Raw genomic sequence first — 26,680 nt, 5'->3', positions numbered from 1 at the left:
GTAAACAGAGATTTCATAGCACCAAGTCTTCATTTTTATCACATCAGACAGCTCTTTCTTTCTAAAGAGAACTCTGAGGAAAGATAACTAAAGGTTGTTAAGTCCTGCTGCAGCTTTGGATTTATGATGGAAAACCATTTATTTTCCTAAACTACTTGCAACAAATGTTGCTAGGCAGAAAAAGCCAATAGAAACACTTGTAAATGCTCTATTTAGAGGCAGAAAAGTAGAAGGTGACAAATGCTGAAATGACCAGATGAAGTTTTAATTTTAAAACACTATAAACAACATAACAAGTATTTAATGGCAGGGAATCAAAGACAGCTTTTTCTCCTTAATGCAAGGGGATCTGCAATCTAATACAAATAGAAACTGTGCTTTATTTTGTGCAGTGATCATCCTTCCACTGCACCTGAAAATACATGAGAGAAGTAAATACTACAGTTGCAAGGCTAAAATAAAATATCCCAGTCTAAGAAGATAAACTAAAACACATGTAAAAAGAAAAGAGCTATTTTCAGGTAACTAATAACATGAAGAAACACAAGCCAGTTGTTCCGAAATGTGGAGCCATTTTTTTGTGCTGAACAGTCAGACTAGCCAAGACCGTATCTTGAGAAAATACTGTATCAGTTCCTGCAGTAGAAAAGCTTTGTGCTTTATCTGTACTCTCCTGATCTTATAGCCACAGCAAATAAAATCCTCCAACATTATTCTGCTGTTCACCATCTCCTATTTCAGAAGAACAAAGCCATGGAATTACGATTTTTTCTTTTCTTTTCAGCCAAAAGGAACTTTTGCAGGGGAAACAATCAAGAATGAGCTGGGAATCTCACCCAATTTTCATGAGAGCACACAACAACCCTACAGCTGTCCTTATTCCAGCCAAGGCACACAAGACCTTCATCTGCAGGGGTCTTCTGGTGGCACCTGCCATTCAGTGTACTGAGTACTGCATTCCCAGCTGGGAATGAGAAGCTGGGGCCACTGAGTACAATCCCCTGTTTGACAGCAGCTCTCAGGTGATGCAAAACCTGATGGAGGCTGCAGAGGCACCCACAGAGCACAGGAGCCAGCAGACACCACAGCAGTCATGGACACAACAATGCATCCAGCAAAGGGATGCACCAGTGCTGGTGGGTCAGCCTTGTCCCCTCTGTCCAGCCTTAGGGCTGGCTGCACCCAAGATGCCTGCAAAAGGGAATCTTAATCTATCTTACAGCAGCACCAAGCTCAAGTAAAGATTCTCCTTTCCTCAGCCACCAGCCATATCCAAGATCCACAGAGTCTGTCTGTCTCCCTCCAAGGATATACTCATCAGCCATGAAGCCTTTAGCAGAGTTGAAAAGAAGAAAAATGTCTCAATCCTCAGTCTCAAGAAGAAAAATTCCCTCTTTCAAGGGTCTTTTAAAGTGTTTTTTTGTTTGTTTTTGTTTGTTTGTTGGTTTGGGTTTTTTTTTAATTAAAAAAAAAAAAAAAAAGCCAGTGCTTAATTTCATCAGCCCCTGAATTTTTTTTTTCCCTCAGCTCTTTTTGCAAATAATTATGATGCCGTGAAAGGGCAAGTGAGGAACAAAGAGGTCCAATGCTTGGTTTTCATCATCCAGGAATCAGGGCTGCAATTTAAAATTTCCCAGGTGCTGAGGCTCTCAGATCTATAGCAAACCAGCCTGTATTTCAGCATCACTGAATTTGGCCAACTCAGCCCAGAGTCCATTTGCTGCAGCATCAAAAATGAAATGCAGTTCTAGCACCAATGCAAATCAGATCACATAATTGAAAGACTATAAGTATTAGTAAAGACTGAGTATGTTTCCAGCCAAGAAGCAATACTTCAAACTACACTGAGGGCTCAATGTTGAAATTATTGAGTAAGATTCTCTGGACTGCACTATACAATTAGATTATTATCATTACTTCTTCTCTGTGCTTTAAATAAAGGAATCTGAGGATGTGCAGAGCTGCACTTCTACAGAGAGGACCTTTCCAAGAATTCTCTTCCCACATTATAAACTGGAACATGAGAAACCTGAGGACATTGGATTTGTTGCCATTTGTCAAGAGAAGCATCGCCCAAACAGGAATTGTTACAGTAGAAAAACCTGCTGCACTATGAAAAACAACTGGTCCTTCAACAGGATGTGAGTACCTGCTTGGGGAAGTAGTGGGGCTTTCCATTCAGTCCACAATAGCACTAAGAGCTGAAACTTGATAAACTCAGGCTAGACAAGCATGGGTAAGAAGGTATTTTGTTCTATTTTGGGTGGGTTAAAAAACAAAAAAAAAAAAACAGGGAGGGCAACTGTTCCAGCAGCCTGTACTAATGGACAAGGTAAATTCTTCATTACTGCTAATTTACAATCAAGATAGGATGTTGTCCCAAGAGTTTTGCTCTTGATCAAGCAGATGTTAGATGAGGAATTAATCTCTGCTTAATTTCTGTGACTGATTTTCTACTCCTGCAGGATCTTGCACAGTGTCTGAGTACAATGCTCCGTCTGCCTTTATAACCTAGAAATTTCTTTAATAGTTCCACATCCATGAGTCACCAGTGACACAGTTAATACTTCACAGCTTATCCCCATAGCTGCTTCTAGACAATTTGTTCATTTTATTTAGGATTACACCAAGAGTGTAACCCAGTATTTCCAGAAGGTATCTGCTCCAAGGAAGATCCTAGTGTCAAGATTCCTTCTCTAAAATGTATCTTCCCATGATAAAATCCCACCGTGCATACAAGCAACAAATCACTTAGTAATTTTGCTCCATGAAGGAGGATGACTCTAGGAAAACAAAGCAACAGTCTGTTCCAGTGAACAAGGTCCTAAGACTCTCTTCATATTATGATCTCTCATACCCGACCACTATGATCTAAAAAAATCACTATTAAGGAGTCCTTAATAGTGATTCACCAATTTCCCTAGTATTGTATCTACAAATCGTCCACTGCCTCACTTTACAAACACAACAGCATTTGCCACAGCTTCATGCCTGCATAAAAAAGAAAAAGAAGTGAGATTCTGAGCTGCTCAAGGCCCCTCACATTTCAAACACATCCTTCTGCTCTTCCATCAGCCTTTCATCCAGCACTGTTGGCTTGAACACGGCTAAATTTGACAGCACTCACATGTTTCCAGCATTGCTCCAACATCAGCCAGCTGATGTCTGCACTCTGTGGTCTCCACTGTGTAATCAGTTGGAGAGGGCATCAAAGAGGTGAGATGAGAATTTTTCATGTTCTGGAGCCATCAGACCCAAGCATCCTATCAAACTGCACATCTTCACTGCAATATTTTGCTTCTTGATGGTATTGAAATGGGAACAGATGCACTGCAGAGAGCAGGGCCTCAGTGTCAAGTTAACACTTTTTATTGCATATTGTCCAATTTCCATGCTGGATTCAATTTCCTATTCATATAATATTTTAATGGGGACATTTCAAGACATGGTAGAATAGGTCACAAAATGCTGAGAGGTCAAAAGTGTGCTGAATGCACTCAAGGAAAAACTATTCAACCTCTCAGCTCCTTTCAGAGTCAGCTTCTAAAGTGAAGCCTGTTGTGCTGCTTTTCCCAAGGGATATGGGTGAGAAGCTCTTCTATCACTGGACTACAGACACAGGGTTAAGAAAAGTCCACCAATGTTTGCCGTCCCTCCTAAAGGCACAACTAACCAGAAGCAGACCTGTATCTCAAGTCTTTTAAAATGGACACTTCTCATCTTCCCAAGAAATCCATGCTCTGCTTTAAGGGTGTTTTTTCTAAAACCTGCCTCTGCACTGCTGCAAAATACTCAGTAACTGGAGAATGGGTATTGGGAGGCCAGGCAGGGGAGGGAATGATTGTGCTGTATATACTTGCATACTTACAGGACTGCTGTAAGAACGAAGTGTCCAACTGTTTTTCCTTAACTGAGCTACTGTAGCCTGGCACCTCTTTTCTAAAATTAGCTCCACTTACAGATGTTGCCATAGTATTTGTTGCCATACCAAGGCACACTTCATAGGTGATGTCATTTGTCATAGAGCAGAACGCCAGAGCTGTTTACCAGTTCTGAGCCCTGAGTCTTGCACATTTCTTAAAGCACATCTGTCATCTCCAGAAATACCTGCACAGGCTATGGATTATGGGAGGTTTTGAGGGGAAATCCTGGCTGAGCTCTGCAGCTCAGCATCTGCACCCAGGAGTCAGAGCTCTGCTGTGACACCGAGCCCAGGCAGCAGCTCTTGCCAGCTTCTCCTGAGTTACATGATTCCCACAGGGCTGGCCCAGGGAACTTTCTCAGGCTAAGTACCTGACATGTTTCTCTTCATTACTTTTACAAGACCTGACCCAAAGTCTCTGGGAAAATGCCTGGAAACACTCTGACTTCCTTAGAATCATAGAATAGTTTGGGTTGGAAGTGACCTTTAAAGGTCATCTTGTCAAACCTCCTCCAAATTTGGATACTACATTAGTGACCTACATCTAAAACAGGTTTCCTGCACATATTTCCTCTCTCCAGATTAAATAATCATTGTACAATCCATAGCCATGCTCAGATTTTTAATATTTCTTCAACCAAGTTTCCTTTACACTTCTGAGAAGAATCTGCATCTCAGATAGCAGGCAAGGAAATTCTGGTGCTCTGGATTGCTTGTTCCTGCATTCACTTTCTACTACTTCTGGAATAAGATGTATGATCACATGCTTTTGAAACAATTCCCTTCACAATGAGCTAGCTTTTCCCAAAAGCTGGAACCAGAGTTGAGCTCCTGACATGTTTTCTCCTTGTCCCTACTCCCAAGACCCCTTGCAGATTTTTGCCAAGAGCAAAGGCGAATGTTCAGATGCAGAGAAAAGTAATCAATATTGTTCTGACTTCACTCAGCCCTGAAGTGTATTCTCAGATTTCTGCTGCACAAAATGGTTTTGAGGAAACATCAAGCCTGCAAGATTCTAACCAGATTTTTTCTGGATCATTTGCCCACAATGAAAGCTCCCAGAGAATAAGCAGCAGGAGAGAGAGATAGAATACAAACACATTCCAAAATAATCACAAAAATGCATTTTCCCTTCTGCTGAACAGGCAGAGGCCCTGGGCCAAACTCCAAAGGGGAGTCAAGTACAACTCATGTTTTTCCTGGCCCTTTCACCTATACAAGTTGCTTTACTTTCACAGTATCCTGGACTCCCCTTACATTCCAACATGTTGTTGACAACTTGCCCGTTCTATCCCTTGTGAATTTTTACACATTGCAGACCATATCTTAAACAGTCAAAACACAGAATTTTAAAAGGAAAGCAAGAACAGAAACCAGCACATCAGCCCTGATCACTCCACACATTCATTTTCCATGCAGAGATCTGGAAAATCTCCTTCACACACTGGACTGCAGCCACCATCCTTGCTTGCATGGCCCACGCATATCTGCACACCTTCCTGACCAGGCACAATAACAGATGGTTTTACAAGAGATGCATGTTGAGACATTCAAGTAGGGAATAGCCAAACACTGGCTAGAAAACCATGGCCATAGTGTGCAGCACCAGCCCTGCTCCCCCTGCATTCTGAGCCAGCACAAGCAGCAAAGGCTCTGTGCCTCTGAGTGTCTGAGAGAGCACACAGCAATCATAACATTTAGATTCATAAGATTAAGGTCACTTTATGAAATACTTCTAAAGGGAAATCCTTTAGAATTTAGAATCCTTTGGTGCCTCCCCATCTTGTTTACAACTTCCTTACCCTGAGAACTATAATTCACATGAAGAAAAATAAAACCAAGGAAAATGGTACCTTATGCTCCAGTTGTTCTTCGAAAGGCTTGTAAGTCATTACATGTTAACTGAAATTCATTGAAGTCATTAAATCCATTTTTCCCCAAAGCCAGCTCTCTCCCTGAACACCCTCTACTCTTTGAAATGGCAGAGAGAGAGACAGTGATAGGACCTATTTATGCCTGTTTGAAGGTGAGTCTGTACTATCTGATTTTTAATTCCAATCTGTCTATCACAATCAGGTACACCACACTGGTACCTCAAACCACATGCTCCCAGCAGCCTGACCACTGTGGCGGTGTCAAATTCCTTCTCTCCACTTACAAAGGCACCTTATGCTAACTTTAGAGCACCACTTTCCAAGATCAATGATAATTGACTGATTAAGTATGCCTAATGCTGCCAGAATGTGAGCTGATTGTGTAATGGTGCTAATTAGTAACTGCCAGAGCTCATTCCAATTATTAACCTTTATGAATGTCATTTTTGAAGATAACAGTTTGCAACACAGCCTACTGCAGCATTTGTAATGGTTTTTGTCACATGGGATGAGAAGGAGCACAGTGACCAATGAAGCTGAGATAAAACACAAGAAAGGAGTCCTAAGAACAAAGGATTCTGCTTCTGCTTTCTGCAACTGTACAGGGACTTTAACAATAGAAAACTGGAATACCTGTGTTAAGGAATTCAAGAACCCACTTTTCCACAAGACCCAAGCTCCTCAACAAGGCCATTGCCAAGCATTCCTCAAAAGCTTCCTAGCAGCGCAAGTACCAAACCAATTCCAGATTTGCCAGAGGGACATGGCAAAGTGCCATGTCCAATGATGCTCTGGAACCAGAAAGACATGAGAAGAACAAGTTTGCTATTGCATAATGAGAATAAACACCATTCCTATGTCTGCACAGCCATAACACTGATTCTTTTGGTATGTTTGACATTTCATGACAAACCACATCGTGCACCCTGCTTGGATCAGATTCAGCTAAACAACTAATATAGACCACAGCCTCCTTAACTTCACCCTCATCTGTCCCCTAAACAAACCATGTGCACTGTCACTATGTAAAAGGAGCACTTTCAAAAATGAAATATGGGTTTCTTGTAAGTCTCCCACCACTGTAACAGATGAGCCCTGTTTTTGTACCCATCACTCTTAAAAAGACACAGGACAACAAACATAAACAAACTTTCAGTTGGTGTGACTAAAACCCCTCAGCCCCTGTGATTAGGCAGTGTTGGTACAGACCACTGTCTAATCTTCAGAGAGGCAAATGGTCCACTGCAGTCCCCTACCATATACTCTTCCAGAAAAGAAACCCCAAAGCTCTTCTTCCTTTTTTTCCCCCATGCTTTGTACAAAATAGAAAATGCACACTTGGGGGTACAAAGCTAAATGTGCTGTGGTAACTCTGTATTCCTCATAGACATCCCTTCTATCTTTATTGGTTACACATAATAGAACCAATGGGATTTTAATCTTCCAGGGGACATTTACTCTCTGCCTTGCTAAAGGCACGCTGAATGATGTACCATGGTCTACTGCTTACTCTGTAGCTTAACTACTCCATGGCAATATAACATTATATTTGAAACCTTACATTTGAACAGATGATCCTACTGCCTTGCTTTTCCTCAGCCACACTTACAGCTACAAGTAATCCAAAGAAAAGACAAGGTCTCCCACAGAATGGCTTTATAGAGACTTGTGTCTGGGGCACCTCAAGGTCAAGCTTTTCTGTGATTCCTGAAGAAATTACACAGGACCCACAGAGGGGTCATACTTTATGTATTAGTTCTCAAGGGAGCTCATATACCCTTTGTGCTGATGGATGTTGTGTGACCCTCCTGTTTCCACACTGAGACCTGGGATATATTACCTGTGTGTGAGCTACTCTTTTCCAAGCTCTTCTGACTTCTGTTCTGAACCTGCTGCTTACTCATCCCCGCCCCAGAACAATAATCAGCAACCAGACTTCCTTCTTAAAACAAATGACTCCTACAATTTCTAACATTTCAGAGAAAGAGATGCAAAAGGACCAATGTGCATTTCTCTTTCCAGGGGGCTGATTACTCCTTGTGAGCTTAGATGCCACAAGGCTAGAACCAGGTCCCAGTGAGGGGTTGCTCCTTCTTTCTGTGTACTTCTCCTCAGGCACCTTTGGAACTTCCAGGACTTTTTGTACAGAGGAGTGCCCTGTACTCCTGGCAGTAGTCACAGATAACTGGAGATTTCTGCATTTTAAATGCACCAGAACTCACCCAGGTGAGTTCACAGAGCATCTTTCAACCCTGGACAAAACTACCTGATTTTGAGGTAAGGCTTGGCAGCAACAGCTGCATTAACAGCCCAGACATCCTCCTGTTGTCCATCCTCCCAGCCCTGCCTGTCTCCTATTATCATCTTCCTCACAGATACCCTGAGCTAGACTACAAGATGCAGAAAATAACATGTAAGAGTCCTGTTACAGATGCCAAAGGGTATTCTTGGATTTATCATGGGAATATTCCTCAACTTTTCCAATACACCACCAGATTTCTGCATGCCTGACTAGACCTGCAGGATGCTCAATGTCCAGCTGCTGGCCTGCTGCCAGATTCAGGGATCTGGACAGCAGGCGTCAAGGAAACTGGATAGAACTGACTACCAATAATTATGAAGTCAATTTTCTAAACTAACTGGCCTTCAAAGACCCAGAAACAAGGCCTAGAAATCTGGTTACAGAAAGGCCTCACTAACCTTCTAGAGTTTCTATTCAGAGGCAGAAATCCTGTATGTAAAAATGCACTAGCTTCCCATGATCATCTGGTAGTTTACAGGAGCTCTCATTTTCACTTGGTCAAACATATACTGTAGAAGAACTGGCTGACAGATTTTACAAATGAAGCACATGTGGTAAGTAAATAAATCAAAGGCTTCCTTCCAGGCTGGGGAACTGTAGCCCTTTGTAAATATTATTTGGAGAAGTGACCACTTCATACAGGCACTTTTTACTTCATTAGAAGCCTAATGAATCTACTATGGACATAATGAGAGAGACAGACCAGACTAAAAGAAAGATGGAAGGATTTCTTGCACATTTTTTAACAGCTTTTCTCCATCCTTTGGATTATTTATAGCCATTATAAAATGGCAGTGCATCTGGGGAAATAAACAAAAATAAAACAAACAAAAAAATCCCACCACAACATAATAAAACATCAATATAAACAGATACAACCCATGTTAAAGTATTAAAGTACTAAATTCTACAAGCTCCTGTACAAAGCATTGAAGATTTATGGCTTGAACTGAAACCTAATGGGAAAGAACAGAAAAGCCAAGGGAGGAAGGAGATAGGAAGAGAAAGGAAAAGAACAGCGTTGTCAAAGAAAAACAAATCTTGTAAGGCAATGGAAAGCCTACCTTCAGTGTGGACCTGATTCTAGGAACCCATGAAAAACATAGGTAAAAACAAGGCTCCAGCAAGGAGATGCACTACATATTGTCCTAATAACCAAATAGATTAACTACATATTGTCCTAAGAATAAAATTCTTCTACTGGCCCTGAACCTTAGGTCAATGCTTCTTCATTCTTCTTGGAACCAAAGAATTGCTGAGGTTGGAAGGAGCCTTCAGAGCTGATCTGATCCAACCACCTGCTCCAGCAGGGCCACCTAAAAGACATTTGCCCAGGATCAGTCCAGATGGCTTTTAAATATGTCCAAGGATGGACACACCACAACCTTCTTGGACCTCACCCAGTGTTCAGTCACTTACACAGTAAAAAATGTTTTCCATCACATTCATAGAGAAAATCCTGAGTTTCAGTTTGTGCACATGCATTGTCCTGTCACTGGGCAGAGACTTAAAAGAGCGTGGCTCCATCTTCTTTTCTCCCTGCTTTGAGGAATTTGCACACATTGATACAATCGACCAGTCCCACTCCAGCCTTCCCTTCTCCAGACTAAAGAGTTCTCTGAGCCTTTTCTCATACGAGAGATGTTTTTCTCACTCGCTTTAATGAGGCCCTGTCCATAACACATAACACTGTAAGATTTTTAACATATTCTTTTCTGGGCGCCTCCTGTCCCAATCATAGTACACAAGACTTAGTATGGAAGCTCTTATGTAATTTATTAAGAAAGTTTTATTTTTCACTTATCTATTTGCATATTTATAAGCAAATTTAATGTGTGGTTTTCATTACTACTGGCACAGATTCCCATTGAATGCATTCACTACTAATCTGTGCCAACGAAACTCCTCTGCACAGCAAAGAGTGATCAGAAAAAGACATTAGTAAGGTCAAAACAAATTCATCTTCAAGTGTGGCTTCCTGCAAAAAGTTTTGCAGTCGACATCCAAATCTCATTAGAATGTAAGATTAGATAACTCAACAAAAGGAGCAGCTCTTTAACGAGAGCAATGGAATTGCTGCTCCAAATGATAAAGGAAGAGATGGAGAAGCCAATTCCTATTAACAGGTGCAGCTCTGCTGATGCAGCAACAGTCACAACACCCACAGGATCTGCAACAGCAGGTTCTTGGTTACAGACTCCCTCCTGAGAGCTGCCTTACTGCTGCTAAACAAGTAGGCAAAGCACTACAAACACACTTTACCTGCCAGCCCTGACAAGATGACTTCATAGGGACAGTGAGGCTTCACAAGCACATTTGCTCTTGGCAAAGCTTCCTCTGACCTGCTGCCCCAAAGCCCCAGAACTAAATGCCTGGGAACATGACCAGAGCTCAAAATTCATTGCTGATGAGTTAGGATGTCTCCTTTCTTCAGGAGCCATAATCAAAAAAAATTCACCAATGTGGACAGAAAAGCTACAATAAATATAGTAATAAATACAGAATGTGTTAGCAGAGAACATAGGGACAAGTATATTCTTCCAGCTTCCTAGAAGACTTCATTTTTTCCCACAACAAATTTCATTAGTTCACATTGAGATCCTAATGCTTATAAATCTACACCAGAAATATCTTCTGGCATTAAATTCTCTAAATTTCCCATTTTATTATCTTGTTTTCTGGAATTGAATGACTAGAAATCTGAAAAAAATCTAATTTTCCATTGACCTAGCTGAGTCTCTAAAAGGACTAGCTTAAAAATTAAATTATGCCAAAGATATTTTTGGTTGGTTTGTTTTGGTTTGGGGTTGGGCTTTTTGGGGTGCCTTTTTTTTTTTTTTTTTCAAACTACAATTCCAAAGAACACTTCCAGGCCAATGAAACACCTTTACTTACAAAATCCAAAAGACACCAACTGATGGAGAGCCCACCTATGATGCAAAAGACTCAAATCCCTTTTTTGAATAAGACATCCACAATAAACACACCAAATTGCAAATATTTGTGTTATCTGTTAATCTGCCACAGAATATTCTGGGGAAAGTATATGAAAGAGATAAAAGACAGCATGATACCTTCACTGGGTCTGTCATCCACTTCTCTGGACTCAGAGACATCCAAACCCACTAAAATACTGTGGAATATCATGTCTCCAGCACAATCCCAGCTATCCTATTGGAATACTTAAAGCATGGGTAGCTCACTGCTAAAAAATAGATAACAACAACAAAAAAAAGACATGTTCCTGAAACTCTGACCTAAAAGCTGTAGATTTGTCTGTTCCCTCAATGTTATAGAATAATTCATGCAAGCCATAGGCTACTGCCACACTATCACATTGTTCAGCCACCAGCAGAAATATCCTCCGTTAATTCACTGAGTCTCCTTCTGAAATCCATTTACACTTTTATTATTTCTGCCTCACAACATCCTGTAGCAATGAGTTACACAATGTAATTACTTGAGGAATAAAAAAGCACTTCCCTTTATACTTATTCAGAGCAAGGGCTTGAACTTGGATCTTTTGCACATAAGATTAGAGTGAGTCTCCCCCTGGAGAGATTCTCAGTCTCTCCTGCTGCAGCTCTTTTGTAGAACATAAATAATTCAAGAGGGATGGCTGGGGCTCTTACCTGAATCATGGAAAATTGAAACAAAACACAGCATGTGATTTTCTCTCTACATTTTGTTTGGAATTCCACTTTTATCCCAATAACAGTTCCTCAAAAATTTAGGAATTTGATAAATTGCCTTCTCTTTTTGCTTCCCCGTATCCAGACAGAAAACAAGATGTATCCAAAATTTCCCAGGTCTACTTATTAAAAGGAGCATCCCAGTATCCTGGTTTTATCTACGAGATCAACACATAAGTACAACAAACACATGACCTCTCTAGGAATATTCAACGTGCACATTCCCCACCCAAACTTATCTGCAGCATCCTCTGTCAGTGACCAGCCCATTCCTCTCACAGACACACACTTGAACACCAACAACTTCAGCAAAGAAGCCCCACTTTCAGTCTGCAAAAGGGAATGGGGCACAGAGTGGGGATGTGCAACACAGGTTGGACAGGAGTTACCTGCACATGAAAATGTGAACACCTGTGCTTCCACCAAGCAACACCAAAAGAAGATTCTGGGGCAGAACAGCCAAAGCCAAGATTTACCTCTATCTTCAGAGATTCACAGATATAAATAAAGCATGGGCATTTGTTTTTAAAATAGCAGACTATCTAAAACACCATTACAGTCCGCAGTTCTGTTTTTATTCATTCTCTCCAATTCAGTAGGAATTTCACCAAGGAATAGGGATGAGCAGATGCAGGAGGAAGCACATTAATAAATCATAAGTGTCATTAAAATTTGTAAACTAATATCTTCTGGGAAGCCTTGGCAATTATTCTCAGAGCTCTCTTGGCAAACAAAAAATTAATAAATCCAAAAGGCCCCCTGTCTGATGACATCCCCACCCCCACAGAAAGGTCACTGATGAAGCAATTAAGAGACACAACAAATGGACCAGTCAGCAGGCTGGCTCACAAAAGACAAATGAGCTTCATGAAACAAGGGGACTAAGACATCTTAATAAGCAAAGGTGGGACTTCAATCCACACAGCACCCCAAGACAGGTACCAAGCCAAAAGGCTTTTAGACTCATTTGCTGGGCTAATATTTTTCACAGGTTTTGCAGAGTCCCCCTTGGTCTCCACCATCTCTGAGGCAACATTAACATGATTAAAGCAAGGAACAACCAGAAAGCAAAGGTGTGAACATTACTACTCCCTTTTTGGAAAATCCTGTGGGATATAACAGGGCTGGGGGAACATCAGGAAGGAGACAAATGAAACTTCTCTAAAGAAGAATAAAGTATTAAAAAATTAAGTCTTATCTTTATTACCATTACTGATTTTGCCTAATCCTAAAGCATAGCCCTGAATTTAAGATAAGCCTATTATTTTAATTATTGGTTCCCAAAACAGACCTTTAAAACAGTTTTAACTCACATTATACCGTTGTTGTAATGAAAGCACCTCCTAGTTTGAACTGCAAAGAATGTAAGGTCACTACCTGGGACTCTGACACATTTGAGGAGGGCTAAACCTATGGTTCATTCTGTTCAACTCCTCGAATATATTTTAAAAAAAAATATTTTTAATTACCATGAATTTTCCCATTAAGCTACACAATCCCTTCAGTATATTTCCTGATATTCACAATTAAATATTTGTTTAGATCAAACTATTAAACAAAGGGCACCACCTTCATTTGGCAGCAGCTAGCTCAGGAGTGGTCCAACATGCAGCCACTGTGCATGTCCCAAAGGGTTCCAGTGTGGCTCCCATGTCAAGATGACATCTACGGCATCTATGACTGCCAGCCAGGCTGAACTGGACCAGGGTAAATTGGACCACCTACTGTGGGGAAACACTAGTAATCAAGAGTACTGGAGGTTAGGAACTGCATAATTCTGGGGTGTTGCTGAAGGTGTGCAATGATTGCAACTCACATGCTGGGAGCCTTGAGGAACAATTCTTGCCTCAGGCTGTGCTCACCTGATGTGGTTCCCCATTCCCTTGGTTCTTCAGCAAACACAGTCTGCACATAACAGCTCTCAACCACAAGGGTTTTCATGGCTGACTCCAACAGCCTCAAAAAAACTCACCAAGTTAAGCTATTTATACATTCTAGCCGAAAGCAACAGTAGAGATGCCAAACTTTTGGCTACCCTGGTTTCCAAACCCAAGAGAGATCAGGGTGCTCACACACACAACTGGCTCCCTCCCTCCATGTCCTGATGGCTGACTGCAGATACAAGAAACTCTTCTCCTCATCAGCACAGGATTTCTGCACTTTGCAGCATTATTAAAAAGTGCCAAAGAAGATGCAATAATGGGAAACATTACTACTTTGAAAATCAGCTCCATTAATTTTACGCCCGAATAAAATCACTGAGAAAATAGCACATATCGAAGATGCATGTCATCAGCATAAAAGTGGAAAATTATAAATGTAATCAAATTTGACAATACTGAGAGGAGATGTCAGCTGCTGGTCATGGAGACTGCATTTCAATACAGCAAACTCCAGGAAAGCTACAAAGCCCCAGTGGAGCCAAACCAGTACTAAACAAGAAGTTGTGGCACAAGCCAGAATTTGCCATTCACAATGCAGTCTAAATAATGTGCTGACACTGGGATAAAAAGACTCTTAAGAAAGTTCTAGCTGTGCCATGACTATTTCAGGTTTAGCTGGTTTCACAGAGGATGATACAGAAATTTGACTCAGGCTTCAATCTCCTGATCCCTGACTCCTTTACCCACCAGTCTTAGAAGCTGCTACATTTGGAGCAACCAGACTAAGCCTCAGTTCCCAAAGGGCACTTCACACCACATTCACTCTTTCCCACCTAGAGCAGCCCTACCTGAAGCCAGCTCTATGTGCCACACACAAACCACGCACAGAAATCAGTGTGAGCTGGGAAATTTTTGCAGTGCTGGAGGTACAGACACATGCTGAGGGTCTCTGGGGACTGTGGGAGGCTTAAGAGGCAATTCCGTGGGAGGAAACAACGTAAAGCCCTCTGGTAATTCAAACAGAACTGAGTGGAACAGCAATGCATGACATAAGGCAGCCTGCAACCAAGCTGAGGGGTTCTACTCCTCTCTGCTCCAAACTAGGGTTGCAGCTGCTGCATTTTGCAGCTGCCTCTATTAAAAAGCTGAAAGGGTTGTTTTTTTTTTTTCTAAGTCAACAAAGAGACTAAGGCAACAGACTAACCTTTTTAGGCACAGCAGCCACAAGAGTAAAAAAAAAAATGCTTGGGGATTTTTGACTGCTGCCATGGAGACATAATTTCTTGGTTAATAAACAAGAAAACAAGAAGGAAAATATACATTAAAAAATATATAAAATTTCTTAATCAGCATTTTAGCCTCTTAAACAGAAAGAGTTAGTCACAATTATGGGTTAATGCATGGGCCAGCATTATGAACAATCAGATAATTTAGCTGGGACAACAGCCAGAGGAGGGGAACTCCAGGGGACCCATGTGAGGTGGGTAAAATGGTAGCAGGGACTCAGAGCTGACACATGCAAGTGCTTGCACTTTGGAAGAAAATCTAAACTGCTCCCCACTGCCCAATTAGCCAATGTGTTGCAGTGTTGGCTGTGGCACTGATCATAAATAGCACCTTGCTCACTTGTGCCTCCCCTGTCTTCTGGATCTCACTCTGTTGTCTCCCTGTCTTCACCCAAGATTGAGAGCTCCCTGGGGAGGGAAGCTGTCTTTTCAGCTACTGCAAGCCAAATAAATAAAATAAATGAACACATTCCTGAGTACTAAAACAGGCAACAATGGAAAATCTTTTATTCCAGTTATCTTACCACAAAGAAACTGCTCAATACGCACTGGTTGAACAGTTGAAAATATTTTAAATATTACAATATCAACTTTAAATACTTATCCAGAATGTCATGTTCCCACAACCCTATCTCAATACTGTACAACTTAATTTCTGGCACCTACTCTTTAGAGAGAGGGTTCATATTTCATACAGATCACTCCTGTATCCTTACAGTTCCTCAGGGACAATGAAGTTTGATGGAGGGATCCTGGCCTACAGAGAGTCTGGGAATTAGAGTTGCTCCAACAGCACTTCAAATCAAAACCATGTAAGTTTACAGATTTTTAGGGAAATTTGTTTTCTTTTGTTGATGGAGGTGTTAGTGGGGTGAAAAAAAAATCTACAGAAAGCATATGGCCATCCCCTAATCCATTTTTATTTAAAGCAGGCTGGATTCTTAACTACACAGATAATTCACTAGGCAATGAGAACTGATGAAGGGTTCGCATGTCTAACAGCTTAAATAATTTTTATAGCTATATTTGTTGACCTATGAAAAAGATCTCTCTCCAGAACTTCATAAACAACTCACACCATCACAAGTACAGTAAAGAAGCAACGAAGTAACTTCCTTTCATAGGAGGAAAACTATCACCTCCACTCAACTCAGTGGGAAAAACAAAACTCTAAACCACAACTGACAGGTATCTCCTGTGACGAAGAAAAGATGTGGCATCCACAAGGAAGAGGGTGTGTGTGGGTGTGTGTTTTTCCTTGAAGCTAGCTGCTTCAAGGCTGGCTGCTTCAGTAGCAATAGAGACCTTTTCTGTGATTGTTTGAGCCCCAGAAGCATGAATTTGGATATTAGAGCAGTGTCTGTATTCCTGCATTCCAATGCTGACTAGCATTTCCCCTGTCTAAGCTCATATCAGCCTGATATAGGAGCAGTTTTCAATGTAACTTCTAATTCTCCTCTCTTCCTCTGTTCTGCTCACTCCCTTTTTTAATTACATTCAGGATGTTTTCTTATTGATTTACTTCTTTTTGTATTTAGATGCAGGGATTAGAAATTCTTTTTATATGGCAATTCAGATTTCCATTAAAAGAAGCCTCTCATGCTACAAACCCAGGGGAACTGAAGAGGAGATTTTGATGCATGGAGCAGGTGGAGGCAAGATGGTATTTGGAGATTGCATTGCACTCTGCTCTATCTCAGCATCCTCTGCCATGTAATTCATTGCTCTCTGCCACAAAAGCCACACTCCTCTCTTGTGGAGGCAACTGTATTTCCCAAGCGCTCAGGACAGATATCATGCAGCACCACTGCTCAGGTGGGCAGGACTTCTGGCTAGCAGAAAGGATTAGTCTCATTTCCAGGAACAAAAAAAAAAAAAAAAAAAAAAAAAAAAAAAAAAAAAAAAAAAAAAAAAAAAAAAAAAAAAAAACCACCTTGGAAATGTGCAGATCGTCTTTTGATACTTAGCTGAAGTTGCATTCAGCTTGTGACCTATCTAGGGGCTCAAAGAGTCTACAAAAAGTAACTAAAGAAAGCAAATCTATTGCCAGGAGGCTTAAATTCACTCTGCAAAGACAAATCCTCCTTTTAAAATTTTCAGGATCTCAAAAACGAAAAGAAAATATTGAAAAACACCAATTTAAACAATGCAAAGATTTAGGGGCCTGAATGTGCAAACAGAACAGGAAATCCCAAGAAAAGGAGTATTTTTCTGGCTTATTTCTTACACTTAGTATCTATTTGCATTTCTTACACTTGGTATCTATTTGCAAATGTCCTTTGCAGAGAAACTCATAGATGCTCTCCAAGATTCCACACTCTCCTGTCAAGTAAAACATGGCTTATTCCTGAATTTTCCAAGTGGAAAATAAGGTTTAGAGCCCAGGAGATCTACCTGCTAGCTCTTACCCTGAATTTTCCTCACAGACTTAGGAAAAGAACCTAGGAAGTTCCAACTTCTCAACCTCTCTGAATGTCAAGGCCCTCACTGGCCCCTATTTCACTGGAGCCCAGATGCAGAAGTGTTCCAGAACAGGCTGAAACGCTCCCACAAAGCAGTATGTTCTCCCAGCTGACCAAGTGCTGGATGCTTTCAATGCTATTGATGAAACATTTCTGTCTCTTCAGGAAAACTCCAAAAGGGGTGCTGCTATTACCTTTCTGCAGAGCTCAGGTGAGGCTGCAGGCTCAGGATTAAGACAAGGTTTGCCTGTTCCTTACATTATTTATGCAGAGCAGATTGTTTGGCAATTACATTTAAAGTACAATCACAGTGCCATTTGTACTTGCTGCGTAAAGAGGCAAAAGTTTTTTTAAGGCATTAATACCTTGAAAAGTACCAGGGTAAGTGGAAATGACTGTTCTCTCTTATTAGCTGCATGGTTATTTATACTTTTGCAGATTACCATGGTGCAGTGCAATTAGGCTTCTTAAGTACTGCTCAAATTGAGAAGTTTCAAGAGCTCTACTGAATAATTAACCCTTAAATACATTTACAAGAATAAACCTGCAGCAAATGGCCAAAGCCTGCTCCAAACAAGGGCTTTTAAATCACCTGTGAAGAAAGAAGTACAAGAGAACATCTGCCAGGAAGGGCTCACACCCAAGCAACAGCTACAATGCACTGACTGTAGTTGCACCAACTACACTTTGAACAGGTTTCACAACAGCTGTAATACACTAGGCAAATCTGAAACAAGGCACTTGGTCTCACCAGCCCCTGGATGCCCTTTTTTTCTTTTTCTTTTTTTTTTTTTTTAATTTATGTACCTAGGGTACAAAAATACCTGATAACAATTCTGTTAAAGGCAGACCACTCCACTGGCAGGATGAAACAATTTGGTGATTTCAAAGGTCAAGGAACTAACCTGTTTATGGGGGTGAATTTGGCAGCTGAGGGGATTATCAGTTATTTCTTTTTTTAAAATGCAGACACATAGTTCCAAACGCACTCTGTCCATCTCCCATGCCAGACTAGGAACATGGCAGCTATGAGACACCATCCAAGGGACATCCACAGTGGAGAAGACACCAGCACCCCACTGCAGCATCTCTAGTCCTTCAGCAGCTTCTCTCCTTACAGCCCAACACACAGCCACTACCAAGATGACCATCTTAGCTCACAGGTGTGAGCAACAAGGCTAAGATCAGCTAAGATTATATCACACACTGTGTGATATAATTTATTCCTTCTCAGACACAGTTCTAGCAAGTGTGCACTCATCTATAGAGCCTGTTCTCATTGCCAGCCTCACAGGAGAGAGAGAGGAAGGGACTTGTCCAGGGACACTCAAAGGTGAGAAAGAAACCAAGCTCCTCTGTGTGCCAGGGAAGTGCCATTATATGATGAAACCCTCTTATATGCAGACCCCACTTCATCAAAGGAATGTGCCCTAACCACATATCCCTTTTCCAAAGAGGAACTCCATTTGTCTCAGATTCTTTCCCAGCTCCTCCTCTGATGAACCCAGATACTCCCGCATGCCCACAGCCCAGGTCAGCCCCCAGTTTTACACGAGACAGAGCACAGCCCTCCATGCTTGCTGTGATTCCCACAATTCACATACCTCCACAGTGAACTCTCTGTAACACTCCCCAGGTTGAAGTCGTAGAGCTTTGTCAGGATGAGAATCACCTAGAGAGGGGAAAGGGAGGGAGTGAGAAAGGGAAAAGAGGAGAAAAAAAAAAGGTTTATGTTAGATTTTGTAACAATATACAGGAAATCCAAAACCACCCAAAGGAGAGCTGAGCATTTATCCATTAAAGTTGTAGTATTACAGGATAAAGTAGGTTTAAAAAATAAAAGGGGAAATCATTATCTTAGTGCATTGTATAACCAGTAACACTTCTTTTAATCTCAAAATGTTTTGCATGTGAAATAAAACATGCCACCAGGAATTAATCAGACTTTGTGAGCTCACCTCTCTGCAACTACAATTATTTAATGTCAGGGATAGAATCAAATGCACCCTTGTTAATTCAATAGCTCACTCTAAAATTACAGTCAACTTCTTTTGTCTCTCAACATTCTATCACTATCCACTAATTATTCAGCCTCCATGGAAAGAATTGGCAAGTTTTTTTGTGTAGATCCCCATCCACCAAAACAGTCCATCTTGCTTAGAGTCAGCTTTGTTATCTCCATCTGCTGTCAATGACTCCACAGCATGGAAATTCCTACATGCCATCACCTTTCCATAGTGGTAAGAGGGACACGGAGTGTAACAACATTCTGCTTATGCACTGAGCAAGGCAGACACCTGGATCTTTAGTGTTCAGGAGAGTCAGAGGCTCCAGGACTCACTGAATTTCTGGAGAAAACACTCCAGAGTCATGCCCCTGCAAAACTGAGATTGCAGGAGAGGGGAGTTAGGCAGTACATGGGGGACCACAGAGGAATATACTTTCCCTCTGATATATCTGGTACTCTGACTTCAGATTTCACAGGTAAACCTAATTCTCCTAGTTAAAAGCTACATTGCCCAATGCCTTTCTCTCCAGAAAGGCAGTTATGCATTCTGATAGCTTGGGAGCCTCTGTGCAAGCTCCCGGGCTCACATGGAATGGGACTTGTGCAGGAAGAATAGAGGTTTTTCAATGGAAGGTAAAAGCATTTGAGCATCTGCTCCTTGCCTTTTTAGCATAACCAACATCATACAGTCCATTCCCTTGGATTCTACAGGAGCAGCCTCAAGGAAGAGCTCCAGGGCACCTCTTCATTTTTGTTTTGCATCATTTTAACATTTCAGCACAATTTCCTCCTTTCAGGATTCAAGCACACGCCAGTTTCCCTCACATCTGCTCCAGCTGTGAGAGAGAACATCCAGGGGATTGAGCCTGGACCCCCTGGGTGGGTTTGTTAACAGTTACTTCACAGTTTGCCTAAAGGGTGGGTCCAAGTGAGAGATGTGGCTCAAACAGCTGAGTTAATTAATGTTTTCCTATGCAACAAGGATCTTTGCTTATACAAAAGCTCTCCTCTTTCTCCCACAGCAGTGGGACCAGCCATACCTTTCATTGGGCTTTCCCAGCTGAAAGGTTGATGGGTGCAGAGTTTAAAGCTTTGCAGAAAAATGCCAAAGGAATAATCAATATCACAGCTGCTGCAGCACTCGTTTACTGTCAGCATAATACCAGGAAAAAACTTTTTCAAGTTGTAAGGGACCTTGGTACGTGACTATGCAGTCAGTGCCCAACTTAATGATTTTAGAATAGATGCTCTGAGCATTCCTCCCTCTCCTGGATTCACTTTTACTATCCCCTATTGCATTTTTCCCTTTATTTCCCCATGCAGAGACCTTTAGAAAGAAGATAATAGCCAAGCTGCTTCCAGCAGGGTGTGAAAAGAAACCTGCCAGGCAGATTTGAGTCAGCATATACAAGTCCATGTCAGCTGAAACCAACGCTATGCTATGGGGAAATAAGGCTAACATCCTTTCTTAATGCAGATTAAACCCTGCACACACCTTCACATACAAAGGGGGAAGAGCCAGCTGCATTGTAACCTGCAGCAACCAATGTTTGTATGGTTTGTGTGTCTCCTCCCCTTACATCCAGCAGGGCAGCCTTCCCCCAGCTAAAACCCAATGAGAGTGACATTTTTAGGGTGTTCCTTATATTCCCACAGGCACTCAGCCAGCACTCCTTTCAAGACTGTCTAGGAAGCCATGCCCTATAGCACAAGCCCTGAAATTACGCCTCTCATATTGCTCACAACTATGATGAGGTTTCACAAAGTTTTCAACTTTCAGAGTCTAAGCACATTGAAGACAGCTGAGTTCAGTGGATCCTGAGTTCATTCCTAAACATTGTAAATAAAATCTCTGTGTCTCGGTCAAATTTCGACAGATTCTACCTTATTTCTACACTAAATTGCAATTACAACTAAAGACAGCATCCATACTGTCACAGCTCTTTGTGTGTCTCTCCCCAGATCTCCTGTGCCCTATATTTTTGGAGACATCACTTACCTATTACCACCCTGCAAATCCCAGGATAACAACAGCTTTACAGTAGTGGGCTGAATGCTACTCAGCTCCTGGGTATAAATTCATAGTAAAAGCACATTGTTTAGTATGACTTTTCTGGATGTTTGCCCAGGATGACTGACTAACATTTGTCTCTACTTGTTGGTGATGCATGGAAAGCACAAGCGTGAGCATCCCTTTGCAGTATCTTACACAGGCTCCCAGGAAATAGCAGGAGTCGCCTGAAGCAGTGGTGACACCTATAGTAACCTGTCCCTACAATCACTCACCACATGAGCCCAGGACAGGCAACATTCCCACACCACTAACCCAGGCAGGTTCCACTCTGCTCCTACTTCCTTCTGAGAAAAAATACCCCAGATTCAATAAAGGCAACTCTTGCACTGGTTTGGGAGACTGAAAACCAGAGAGGATCTAAGAGCCTGAACATACAACCTTCCCAAGAAAAGCTGCAAGAGCACTTTCCCCCTGCACACTGCCTTGTGAGACCACAGAGCAAACTGAACTGCTCAGGAACCATTGCAGGGCTGAGGCACAGACAAGAGTCTGGAAGGCAGAGCTGGATCGCAAACTGCTTCCATGGGGTGTGCTGGACTCAGCTCTGCAGAGGAAACCTCAAACCCTTTCAGGAGGATATTCTGAGGCCCCATAAGGCTGCCCCAGACATGCTAAAAAGAAACATGGAGCAGGGGCAGATGGGGGAAAGAACCAGATTTTCTAAGACATTGTGTTGTTTGAATGCTTCAGTTGAAAAAGAACAGAACAAAACAGAAGGAAAATTTGACACATTTTCCAAAACTGAATTCTGACAGCAGAAAAAAAATTAAAAAGGGGAAAACCTTCATTGACTCAGGCTGAGGCATTTGACTTCAATTTCTCCTTTGTAGTTGAAGAAGCTCAGCTTGTTGTTGTCAACACTAACAAATGACCTTGTTTTTTCCATGCCTGTGTAATTTTGCATGAAAATCTTGATGGTTTTCATTTTAAAAGCTGAATTCTACTGAAAATTGGAGATTTTACAATTAAGCCACTATTTCAAAACAAAAACATTTTCTTCCCCTGAACTGAGAGAAATCTGGAATTGCCACCCCATAGAAAATGCCCACTCTAAAACATAAATTAAAACATTTTGCTCTGGGGAAAAGAAATACATATTTATTAAGTTCCAAGCAATTCAGAAACAGCAAAAACTTACACTTAGGCATTATTTAATCAAAATAAAGAAAACGCCTTTATACTACCAAATTAAATGGTTTCTATTCATCAAACCAATCTTTCCAAAATTAATTCCAAGTCAGCTCAACATTACACTGCATTTTGCTATGGGATCATACTTCTCATTTCAGGAAATACAGCTTGGATATGAAATTTCCTCATCTCCTGCAGGTCAGGCTTCCCAGGACACCCCAGGGCAGGCGTCCCTTGGGACACCAAGCAGCTCAGCTGGTTGAGAATGAGAAAAAGGGAAAGAGTCTGCAGGACAGAGTGTGGAAATAGGGAGGCTGAATTACAGCTCCCTTAAGGCAATACAATCCCTCCAGAAAATGCAATTTCAAGCTGAGCTTACACAAAACTTAATGACCTGAATAATTTAACAAATTGTTTTGGTTTTGTAGACAGAAATGGGAATGGAGAAAGGATAATCAGAAAAAATATTTTTTCTTTAGAAAGAAGTGATGTTCCAGTTCTACAAGAATCTTCTTATGTGCTTTCTTTTTCACAGATGCATCTCCATATTGCATATAGGTTGGGGTTTTTTTCACTGTCTACTAAATACCCTGCTTTAATGTTCACATAAAAAATGCCAACACCTGTCAATCTTTTACCTTCAATGGTCTATACTTCAATACAAATTAAGAGCCTCTGGCACTGAGGAATCCTGACACAACGCTCTATAGCACTAAACCACTAAATCTTGATTTAATATGATGGACCACTTCTCTAAAATAAGGCTAGCAAGTGTCCAAAACTGTCCAATTCAGCAGCCTTGGGTCTTGACACAACTTGGCTGGCATGAAAGCAGAAAAATTACAACCAGGAACATTAGCCCCGTTTCATTCCATCTCAAAAACACATCCCTGAAGGGATCCCTATTGTTTAGGCAATTATCAGGAATCTCCCAGCCCACAAATCACAGACGTACTCAGAAGCTTTTCAGAATGTTTGGTGACATAACAATCTCCCATGCCAATAAAATTTTACTACGAAGGAAAATTACTTCAGTTCATTAAACCCAGCTCCAAATCTTGCCAGTTCTAAACTGGCAAAGTGCCTTGCATATACCCCAGAGTGGAATATATAATATCTGTTTCCCACAAATTAAAGAGCGCAAAGACACTGCAGTTCTTTCAGCAGGTTGAATGAAGTTCAACAAGTCAAGAACAAGTGAAGAACAAGAAAGAGTGAAAAGCACCACACCAAAGGCTGTCACACTCCTGTCTAAGGTGACATCCACGCTGGAGACACAGCAGCCAGAGACAGACATCTGAAAGGCCAGCTTTGATTCTCTTCATGAGACATCCCTTCTCTGAGTGATCCTGCTATATCAGCACAGAGATTAACACAACTCATCAGTAGCCCTGTGTACATATTTGCCAAGTGTAATTAATAAAGAGTACAGGGATGAGCACTAGGCAGCACACAGCACAGCAGAAAGAGGGCAGACAAATTTACATGTGAAAAATGAGAGCTCTCCACTCACTTGCTCTGGCATGCTGGGGTCTCTGTCTCCTACCCACAGAAATATTTACATTTCCATAACACTTGCAACATTTTCTACCCTCCAAGCCAGCCACAGGAAGTTTGTCTTCAATTTCTATCTGCTATTCCCCAATCCATATGAGAGCAGCAGCACCCAAGAAGTAAATTTCTAATGTGAGCAACCACAGGATACTGGAACCAAGTCCAGTAAAATGCTCACAGCCAAAGACAAATTGGCTTAAAATGCTCTGGGACTGAAATGCCAGCAGCACTGACCTGTGTAGGTCCCTGATGTTTTCTTCTTCGGGATTTTGGGGGGGTTTTATTTGTTTGTTTGGGATTTCTTTTTTGTGGTGGTGGTGGGTGGTTTTCAGGCACAAAATTATTAACTAAAGATGGACTGATTGGCAAGCACATTCATGATCATGAATTTCCAAGGCATTCCTTCATGCAATCTTTTCATTCAAAGCTAATTCTGTCAAAAGCCACCAATACCAGCCTAATTTTTCCCAAATAAACACTCAAAAGATGGGGAAAAGACCATTTATCTGTTCATTCTATATTTGTGCTTAAATGTGTGGTAGGCTGACCCCAACCAGCAACTAAGCACCAACTCCAGAAATTGACTCTGTCCCACTCCAGGCTAATGGAGGAGAAAACCAGAAAAGCGAAAGTGAAAAAAACTTGTAATTCCTGACAGAGACATTTTCATTAGTCAAGGAAAGGGAAGAAACTATAAAGAAACAAACAAGTGATATAAAGGCACATATTGACTATAAAAGCACACATTGTCCAGCCCAGGAGACCAGTGCATCATCAGTCTTAGAACACAGTTACTATTGCTGAGGATGATGCTGTATGGAGCACAACACCTTTTTGACCTCCCCCTTGGATGGGCAGAGTGAGAAAAAGACAACCTGATGCTGTGAAGGTTTGTTCAGCTACACCTGAAACACTGATGTGCTATCAGCACTGCTTTAACCAAGAATTCCAAACACAGCATGGCACAGGCTGCTCTGAAGAAAATTATTCCAGTACAAGTATTTTCCTAGGTCAAGGTAGAGTGATTATCAGAAACAACTCCTATATAATCCTGATCTCATCAAAATCTCTTCACACAAATACAGCCTCAAAAATATATGTGTGCATGTGAGTGATCACACTATGCAACATCACCGTCCTCATTTCCACTGGAGGTCTGAGTGCACTTGCCAATACCCAAGAGTGCTATCTCCAGTTGTGAGAAGCATATAGAACTATTACAAAGCTCCCAGGAGAAGAATTGAAATTCTACAGGTGTTAACAGATTCTGCAAGTATCACCACTATGAAACAAGGCAAGCAATGGCATCATTGTTTTACTTATGAGGAGGCAAAGAGAGGTTAAGTGAAATTTTAAGTGTTTCTCTACATGGAAACACTCAGAAAGAAGAATCCAAATCAATTTTTAAGAGTTTGGTTCAATCCACTTTGTGAATACATATGAAAAATAAAAGACCACTTCATTCTGAAAAAGAGTCTCCATGGAGGAATTCAGCATAGCTGAAAGAATCCAATTCAGCACATTTCGATAATTTAAGGTAAGAGGCATCACCTGGAAGATAAATACCAATCTGAGTTCACCCAGACTAAGATAATTATTAGCTAAAAATAAACACATATATCTTAAATACCAATCTCCCCTTTTTCCCCCAGTCTGATGAGCATAGCTGAAGAAAACTTATTTCCAGATAATAGGAATTAATGAATAGCACATCCTAAGACACAAGAAGAAAACAGCAGAGATACTGATAACAAACACAGGCCAAATCCTGCCCTTGTATCAGAGTAGCCCTTGTATAAGAGTAAAGCTTTGCCAACTTAATCTGCAGCAAAGGACTTTTCCTTACTTCTTTTTTTTTTTTTTTTTTTTTTTTTTTTTTTTTTTTTTATATATATATCTCTGGAGAGACAAAAATGATCTGTGGGCAGCTTCAGGCAGTGCAGGCAAAAGAGCCCTCTGAAATTAAAAGAGACAAGTCCCAAGATCACACACAGAAACAAAGCATGTTCCAGTGAACTTGTGATCTCCAAACAGCTGAGACTGTCAAATTTGTCCTCAAAACCAGAACCAGTAACTAAAAGGAGGGTATTTGCCTTTAATCCTCCTTTGTCTGTGTTGCTTATCACTTTCCAGTAGGAAAACTTCCACAGCAGGCTCCTTCTGTCCCCTGCCCTCCTCCCTTTTCAATATAAATCAGGCAGCACAATGGGGTGGAGCCAGAGCAGAAGTCTTCCCACTGGCACAGCTGGAGACAGATCACATTATCTTCACAAAAGCACCTTCCAAATGTAACCAGCAGTTTGAAATTTCCATCTCCAGGACTTGCACTGAATGAACAGAATCTGAGGGTGCCAAAAAAAACACCAAAAAACCCAGAACTAAAACCACTACAGTGCCTTGCAGAAAGAGCCAGATGTGGAAAGCCCAACTCTCTCCTCCTATGCCTTTATGAGCAAAATCAGAGCAGGAATTTTGTGTGCTGGTTCTCTTGG

The 26,680-nt window shown here is 41.3% G+C and overlaps 1 protein-coding gene and 1 long non-coding RNA gene across 3 annotated transcripts in view; one reads left to right on the top strand and one right to left on the bottom strand.

Moving 5' to 3' along the window:
- LOC310912356 overlaps window positions 1-26,680 on the top strand; it is a 424,676-nt gene that overhangs the window by 249,077 nt on the left and 148,919 nt on the right. Inside the window, exon 2 of one of the 2 annotated variants that reach the window (XR_014590662.1) lies at window positions 16,821-16,901. This is a non-coding gene — a long non-coding RNA (uncharacterized lncRNA). Of the gene's footprint in view, window positions 1-16,687; window positions 16,902-26,680 lie in introns of those variants that run through there. The other variant, XR_014590663.1, reaches the window with a different exon arrangement.
- Window positions 1-26,680, bottom strand: part of SORCS3 (sortilin related VPS10 domain containing receptor 3) — a 269,719-nt gene that overhangs the window by 161,503 nt on the left and 81,536 nt on the right. The window contains exon 2 of the mRNA XM_083866873.1: window positions 19,026-19,093. Within this exon, the coding sequence (XP_083722999.1) occupies window positions 19,026-19,093 (68 nt within the window). The remainder of the gene's footprint in view (window positions 1-19,025; window positions 19,094-26,680) is intronic.

The sequence above is a fragment of the Zosterops lateralis genome (assembly GCF_965231275.1).
Source record: "Zosterops lateralis genome assembly, chromosome: 8".
Classification (NCBI taxonomy): Eukaryota; Metazoa; Chordata; class Aves; order Passeriformes; family Zosteropidae; genus Zosterops; species Zosterops lateralis.
The sequence above is the reverse complement of the archived record's forward strand: the minus strand, read 5'-3'. Positions and strand labels throughout refer to the sequence as shown.